Source organism: Corvus kubaryi, unplaced genomic scaffold, assembly GCF_017639235.1.
Source record: "Corvus kubaryi isolate FWS band 111438036 unplaced genomic scaffold, C.kubaryi_AGA036_p1.0 37334, whole genome shotgun sequence".
Lineage (NCBI taxonomy): Eukaryota > Metazoa > Chordata > Aves > Passeriformes > Corvidae > Corvus > Corvus kubaryi.
Genome location: NW_024581108.1, coordinates 15,900,166 through 15,908,366, shown reverse-complemented (window position 1 = coordinate 15,908,366; position 8,201 = coordinate 15,900,166). Strand labels below are relative to the sequence as shown.

At 52.0% G+C, this 8,201-nt stretch overlaps 1 protein-coding gene across 18 annotated transcripts in view; it reads right to left on the bottom strand.

The window, feature by feature from the left end:
* Positions 1-3,705: 3,705 nt before the first annotated feature.
* PTPRF (protein tyrosine phosphatase receptor type F) overlaps positions 3,706-8,201 on the bottom strand; it is a 378,495-nt gene continuing 373,999 nt past the window's right edge. For all 18 annotated transcript variants that reach the window (XM_042030480.1, XM_042030494.1, XM_042030495.1 and 15 more), the window contains 5 exons: positions 6,915-7,041; positions 6,562-6,687; positions 5,794-5,948; positions 5,523-5,658; positions 3,706-5,386 (listed from right to left, as the gene is read on the bottom strand). In XM_042030480.1, the coding sequence (XP_041886414.1) occupies positions 5,318-5,386; positions 5,523-5,658; positions 5,794-5,948; positions 6,562-6,687; positions 6,915-7,041 (613 nt within the window). In that variant the 3' untranslated portion in view covers positions 3,706-5,317. The remainder of the gene's footprint in view (positions 5,387-5,522; positions 5,659-5,793; positions 5,949-6,561; positions 6,688-6,914; positions 7,042-8,201) is intronic.

The following is an 8,201-nucleotide window of genomic DNA, read 5'->3' as shown; positions in this document are numbered from 1 at the left end:
AGTGGGTTACAACAGCAGCAGGCACAACACACAGCCTCCTACAGAAAGTCAGACAACTGTCAGGTAACAGTTTTGAGACAAACTGCATTTCTGGCCTTTCTGATGGCTCGGAAACTGCACTTGCCATCCTTTAGTCAAGAAAGACCAACTTTGTAATATTGTAGAATCACAGAATGGTTTGAGTTGGAAGAGATCTTGAAGATCACCCTGTTCCACTTCCCTGCCATGGACAGGGACACCTTCCACTAGACCAGGTTGCTCAAAGTCCCATCCAACCTGGCCTGGAACATTTCCAGGGCTGAAGCATCCGTAAGTTCTCTGGGCAACCTGTTCCAGTGCCTCACTGCCCTTGTAGGGAAGAGTGTCTTCTTTACATCTAATCTAATCCTGCCCTCTGAGCTCAAAGTCATTCCCCCTTGTCCTATCACTACAGGCCCTCGTGAAAAGTCCTGCTCCAATTCTCTTACAGCCCCTTTAGGCACTGGAAGTTGTGTAAGGTCTCCCTGGAGCCTTCACTACTACAGGCTGAACAACCCCAACTCTCTCAGCCTGTCTTCACAGGAGAGGTGCTGCAGCCCTCTGAGCATCTTTGTAACCTCTGAACCTGCTCCAGCAGGTCCATGTTATTCATATGTTTGGGACCCCAGAGCTGGACATAGTGCTCCAGGTGGGGTCTCACAACAGCAAAGTAGAGGGGCAGAATCACCTCCCTCAACCTGCTGCCCGCAGGAGACACAAGTCAGCCTTTTCAAGATGACAAGTGGCAGAATGTTCCTATGAGCAGAAATGTGTAGGCATGGAAGCTCGATAACCTGTAATTGTTACTGGGGACTGAGATTGCTTATTATAACTGGCAAAAGGGCAACAACGAGCTTTTAATTGGAAGGATCAGAATTATTCCTGCTCTCAGAAATGAACCAGGTCAAACAGGCAAAAAAGGAAAAAAGAGAAAAAAAAGTCACTCTTAACTAGGAAGTGTTACAATTGAAAATGGCAAGCTTGTCCTCTTGCTGAGGACAAGAAATTCAAGGACTGTGGGGAAGGAGTTGCCAAGCTACTGTGCAGAGTCTGCTCAGATTTTTTCAGTGTTACAGCTATTTTTTTTCCTTATTTAACAACTATTTTGCCTTTGAAAAACAAAATTTAAAGCAATGGAATAGAGGGATAGTGCTTGGTCAGGATGTTATTTGGAGTAGCTGATCTTTAAAGGTCTCTTCTAACCCACTCTATGATCCTATGAGTTAACATCACCAGGAGGCAAGCCAAGCTTGCTTGGGCAGTGCCTGCACAGCTCTTGCTACAAGTATCAGTGGAATGAATAAAAATATGAAAATAGAAAGAGCAGAAGAGCACCTCAGTGCCCAGGAATTCACCTTTGACTATCTGCCATTTAGCTGCTGTCCCACCTGCCAAACTGTGCCCTTTACAAAGCTACTTATCTGAGGCTGCACTGGGGCTACCTGGTACAACTAAGGGATGGAAAATTTTCACCAGGGAAAAAAAAGAGACAGCAGTAACAGCCCAGCTCCATTGCTCAGTGAAAATGTGGTTGTTCTATCTGAGACTCCAAACAGAAGAGGCTGAAGTGTCTTATAGAACCATCTCCGGACCATTCCCTTAGAAGTACAGCATGGCACTGATACCAGAGGGAGGGAAAAGTCTCAAGCTGATACCAAAGAAAATGGGGCAAAATAAAAAGCGCCAGCTGTAGGAAATCCTTTCTAGCCAGGCAAAGCTGAGCGGTGCAGCCCAGGTATGTCAGTACCAAGCCCTGGGAGGAAGCAGGGTGGCTCTGCCTGGAGCATGGCACAAGCCGTGGAGCTGGCTCAGAGGGCAGATCAGGCTGGGATTGCTGTTTATTCACTGTGCACCATAGATTTTTTTGTTCCTTTTTTATTTTGTGAGATACACAGAAATAAAGGGAAATGTTGAAAGAATAAGCGGTTTTAAAATTATGTGACTCCATTCCCTTTGGAGCAGTGTTGGCTTTATGCAAGTAGGCCAGGGGAGTGGAGAAAAGGGGCTGGAGAAAAGCTGTCACAGCAGCTGCTTTTGCTGTTCTCTGACCTCTGGGGGCCTGTCCCCTTGCCAAGGTGGCATGTCCTCACACTTTGTGCACTGAGCCTTTCCTGGCCTGTCAGATCAGCATGAGGCTTTGGCCACATGGCTACCAGCAATAGCCTTGTCATAGAGGGCTGGGCTCAGTCATGTTATTCTTTGTGCATTCCATGCTGAGGTTCTTCACCCTTTCTGTGCCTCTTCCTGCTTCTACTCAGTCCACAGACAAGCCCACAGGTGGGGAAGGAAGCACCAAGTGTTCCTGGACAAGGAGAAAGAAGGTACGTGCATGCGTGCATAGCTGAGTGTTCTGGCAACTTTTGCTGAGAAAGAATCTCTGCATTCAAGGCTGTACGTGGATTAAAGCTTTGTGCTGTGCATGTGGCAGTGCCTGGTGAGTGCTCAGTAAGTGGCAGCAGCATTGTCACCACCTGTAGTTTGGCAGCACAGCCCAAGCTCTGTTGCTGCAGCACAGGCAGGTGGCTCGCTGCCCACCTCCCAGCTGGCTGGCTGCTGATGGTGAGCGTGGTGCCCTTCCTCCTCAGACACACCCGTGTGTGAGCAGGTGCTCACTTGGCTGTGCCACTCTGCCATCCTGGGCCCTGACAGCGATGACAGCATATGCCCACACACACCTGCACATGTGTGCTGCCTCACAAGGGCAGGAGCTTGCTTTGCCCTTGCATCTGCATCCTCAGTGAGGCTGCCCAATAGCCCCTCAGGCCACTGGGTAGTGAAGCAGTGTGGTAGGAATGAGCCAGTTAAGGGGAAAACATTTCTGCATCTGGCACCTACCCAGGAACCGGTCTGGCCTGGCAGGGAATGCTGTGTGTGACTGAACTCCAGCAGTCACTGAGGAATCACTAAGGTGCTCATAGCCATGCTAGGGAAAAGCTCATCAGTCTGCCATGCACTCTCACCCATCGTGTACATGCTGGCCACGGCACATTTGGCTCCCTTAAGAAGGGTGGAAATGCCATAGGCCCTTGACCCACATGGTTCTGCCCTTTGCACTGGCTTTTCCCTCGCACATCTGTGCTGTGTGCATGTGCTGCTTTCTCTAGGAGCTGACACTTTGGGCTTTGCAGTTCACACGTGGGCAGGGCTGGGGCTGGGCTGTCCACACACAGCGGCAGGGCTGGGGCTGGGCTGTCCACACACAGCGGCAGGGCTGCCACCCTGGGCTGGGGTTTCACACCTGAACAAACTTGGGTGCTGCTCTGCAGTCAGGGGCCAGGTGATGGCTTTACTGCTGAGCACTAACTTTGAATACACGACTGTGCTCAGTGCTACAGAACGACGTTACTGCAGTGTCCCAGGAGGTTGGAAACTACCAATATCGCCACCAGAGCTATCACCACTGACCCCTCTCTTTCCTGCAAGTCCCGCCAGGCCTGCACCATGTCAGTGTACTCCTATACAGCTGCAGGTGGGCAGGAGGTGAGCACACACATGCACAAAGGGAATTGTCACGGAAGGTTTCCAAACTCCCTGTAGGCACATGGTCCCTGTAGAAAGTGCAGGGCATTCGTGGCTGGGATATACCCGTGGGAAAGGACTTACCTGCCACAGGCTGAGGAGTGTGCCCATTGCCAAAGGACTCTATGGCCTCTGCTTATTGCTGAAGAAACAGACAGGAAAGCCAGCTTGTATGAAACCCAATTATTCAAATTTATTAACATCAAGAATTATGCAATGATGCTGTAGATTTTTTTTATTAACAAATAGAAAACAGACTGTATACAACAGTGACCCCTACAGCACTATGCATCCACAAGGTAAAAATGAATGTGTCCTCCAACATTACCAACCCTGGATTGCTGATTTCAACGTAGCTTGGATTCTTAACATTCGGAATACATGTGATAATACAATTAGATACCCTTCCACCACCTTTATTCATAACTCAATGCACTCAAAAGAGGGCTGCTCACTCCCCATCTTTAGTGCAAGTGTGATATAATAAGGAGTATTAATATATAGTACCATTAAATTAAGTCCAGTAGTCTTGCCACATTGGTTCATTAGAACATCCTGAAGTAGCGGAAAGTACAATATTCTAGTGACTCTTAACATTTGCAGGATAGCAGAAATTATAGATACACCCAACCTCCGAAGCCATGTGTACTCCCCTCCCCTTCCCTGCAGTACCCTGCTTCCAAAGAGAGCTGGTCCAGCTCTGCTCTGGGTCGGCCGGGCTTGTGCTCCTTGCCTTTGTCAATGCTCTGATGCACTCCACTGGTGAGAAGTGACAGGATGGAGCTTGCACGCACAGAACCGTGGGATTAACACAAAGGGCTGTGTCTTGCTCTTCCCATCCCCTCCCTGGAGAACTGTGGGGTCCCCTCGCTACTCCTGCCCACTTCCCAGCAAGACACACATAAAGAGGTTCCAATGCCTGGAGCCCGGGATTTCGGGTCTCTCACAAACAAGGCGACGACAACTCACGTCATATCAGGATCTGCCAATACACACAGTCACTGGATTGGTTGAACACGCATTGTAATAGGACTGAACAGTTTCCAGCTGACAAAGGGATGCTTCTCCAGCGACCCCACATGCCCTCCCAAACCCAAACCTACTAAGGTAATAGTGGGGGGGGGGGAGAAGACTAAAAAAATAATTGGTAGCTTAGGTCCAGTTCCATGAAATTTCATATTCTACAGAGGATTAAAAAGCAGCCTATGGGGAATGGAGACGGGCAGGAACCACAAGCCAGCTGCTGCGAATTACCAAGGAAGCTGCACTAAAATGGGCAGAACCAGCAGTGACTGGGCTGAAATAAACACAGGGCAGTAAAAAATGTAAAAGCAAAAGGAAATTAAAAAAACAAAACCCAACTCCCAAAGGTTTGGCGGGTCCAGTTCTGCTTGGGCAAAACATTAAGACTTGCAAAAAATAAAAAATAAAGAGAGAGGAGATTATAAAAACCACTAGTAACTATTTTACATGTTTAAAAAAAAGATCCCATTCCACCCACCTAAAGCCTCGCTGTGAAATGCAGTCGGCATGAGAGAGGGTGAGAGATGCACATGAGCAGAAATTCAGCCAGAGACTGGAAATGCTTTTGGAGTCGGATTCCCTCATTTGGCGCTGGGGCTAAGTTCCTAAATGCCGTGGTCAAAACTGGTTGGCGTGGAGGTCTGCTGCCTGGGCAGGACCTCCACCTGTACAGAAGGACTGAGGAATGGGCGGCTCTGGCACAGAGGGACCCGTCTCCACTCCTAGACATCCCCACCGCGACTGGAGGAAAGCACTGTTACGTTGCATAGTGGTCAAAGCTGCCAAGGTACTCCAGTGCGGCTCTGTAGCACAGCTGGTACTGGTCCTGCAAGGCAGCAACGAGGGAAATGTGAGATGTGGGGGCACAAGGACAGTGGGCTGTAGGGTCCAACATCCAGAGCCATCAGGTCCCCTCCCTTCTCCCAAAGATCTCCACTGTCACGCACAGGAGGGGAGCTCACCTCTGTCTGCACCATGGCCGGCCGCTGCGTCCGCAAGGTCTTCACCATCTGGAACATGTCCACCACGCCCTCGTAGCGCATCCTCTCCAGCACGATGCTGAGTGTGATGAACACGCCTGTGCGCCCAACCCCAGCACTGCACAGGGAGCAAGAGGGGCCATTACGAGTCCTGCCAGCCCCAGAAGGCTCTGCAGAGCTCCTAGGAGGGGTGCAAGCCACTCACGGAGTACAGGGACTTGCTCACTGGGGAGAGGCTGCAGTCCCCACTTACCTGCAGTGCACCGTGATGGGCCCATCCTGCCCAAACTGCTCCTTGGTCTTGTGCACCTGCCCAATGAAGTCAATGAAACCCTCTCCTGTCTTTGGCACTCCCTGCTCAGGCCAGTCTGTGAACTGGAACTGGCGGATGGTCCGTGACTGGCCGTCCTGCAGGGAGAGAGGTGTTAGATGTGAACTGTGGGTGAGGGGTGATCTCACTCCCCTCAGCACTGGTGCTCTGACCTGCTCTCAGACCCCCTGAACCAGGCCAGGTGAGAAGGTGCACAGGTCACGGATGAGCCCAGATCTTTTGGTGCATGTTTGGGACCTGTCTCTGTCCTCCCATGTTCACCCCAGTGGCTGAGCTGAGCAGGCTTTGGGCCCCTACAGGGTCCACTGGGTCAGTGTTTGGGGCCCAGCTCCACCCTAGGACCATGTTTACTGTCACACAAGGGTCCTGTGGCCGGTGAGATGCTGCACACACAGACTCCAGGTGCAGGGGGACCTGTATTAAATGCTTGCCCGAGTGAGCAGCACAAGCAAGGCAGGGTCTGTTGCTGACAGGGATCCCTGAACTGCTCATGGGACTGGCACAGCTGGCAGGGCAGGAACCTATGGTGAGAGGAGCAGTAGGTGGTGGGCAGCAGCCTTTTCTGCCTGCAGTGCAAGGCAGCACTTGCTTTCTCGTTTCTCCAGGAGCTGTTGCATGCTCCCTTGGCTGGCCTGGGCATGGCAGAGGCACGACAGGCAGAGGAGCTGGGGAGCCAGCAGATGCACTCACCCTGGCATCCGTCACCTTGAACTCCCGGAGGATGTACTGTGGCATGTTGTACTCTGCCATGGGGTCCACCACAAAATACTGGTACCGGGCAGAGCGCTCTGCAGGCCAGTACTGGTGGCACTTCTCCTGTGGATGAAGAGCAGGGTAAGAAATTAGCACTGACAAGCTGCTGCTCCTCCCTCCCACTTCCTGGGAGTCAATGTGGTTGTGGGGCCACAGGGTCAGCCACCAGACGTGCCAGTGGGGGGCTCGCCCAGAGCAGCTGGTGCCACACACAGGCTGGGGTGAGCCAAGAGCTCATGCCCACAGACAACAGCCCCACAGCCCCCTTCTCCCCACAGCAGGACTCATACCCGGCCCATCTCGCGCAGCTTTGTCAACATCACCACAATGGTGGAGTTGTGCTCCCAGAGCATCCGCCAGAAATCCTCAGTGGTCTCGGCCAGTGGTCCCTGCGTGGCGATGTAGGCCTTCTGCTGCCTGTGACAAACACAATGGTGCTCAGAGCAGCTCCTCAGGTATGGGCAGCAGCTGCTCCTGGGGGCTGGCGGGGTGGGTGAATGGGAGGCAGGGCCCCATGGTACCAGGCAAGGCTGACAATCCAGCTGTAGGAGGCAGGTCTCTAGGATGAGCCATGGGCTCTGGGGGACAGATGAGCCTGGCCAGCACTTACCTTCTAAGTGCTCCCCACAGACACAGTGAGCACTGCAACGCAGAGGATCCAGAAAGGCTCTTAGTCCTTGCTGGGGTGATGGCGTCCCCAGCCCAGCCTTTTGCTGCTGCTTGTCTCCAGTGCTGCTGTTGCACTGAGAGCCCTCTTGGCACCCAGGCCCCCACTAGCAGGCTGCCAGCACCCACCTGGGCTGGAAGGAGAGACTGTGCTTGGGGATGATCCCAGCAGCACCCCTGTGTTTCTGCACTTTTACTCTCTTCAGTACCCACCATCCCTCCCACTGCAAGGGAAAACACAGAGCAGATGAACCATGTCACCTGGATTACACACTCCAGACAATAATGAGGGCAGCGTGGAAACCATGAATACAGTTTTCTAAAGCTTCAGAATTTGTTCTTGGTTCCACTGCAAACCAGAGCAGTGGAACCAAGAACACCTCTCAGCACCTCTCCTATTTTCCATGTGACCTGCCCCAGACTGGCCCCCACCCTGAAGAAAGCCCCCTTGATGCTTTGGACTCAGCTCTGCCATGCCGGTATCTTGGCTCTCCAAGCTCCCAGCCTGGCACAGCAGAGCCCGGGCTGGCTTCGCCACTGCGGGGCGCTGGAGCCCACGGGACCAGGGCCTGAATCCTCTGTCCTGCCTTCCTCCCTCTGTTCTGCTTTCATCCCTCTGCTGGTGCTATTTTTAACGGTGCTAAAATTAATGAACGTGCTGCAGGGCAGCTGTAACATGCGGGATGCAGACAGGGGCTGCTTCAAGATGCATTTATAAGGCATCATAAAAAACAGGGAATGGGGATGCAGAATGAAGTGAAAGAGCTAATAAAGATGCAGCATCAATGATATCTGCAGGACCTTGGGTCAACTGATTTCTTTAGATACCTAGAAGATTGCTGCTTTAGATACCTAGAAGATTGCTGGTTCAAAGGAAGGGATGGGAAGAGGTAACAGAACTTAGGGATGGG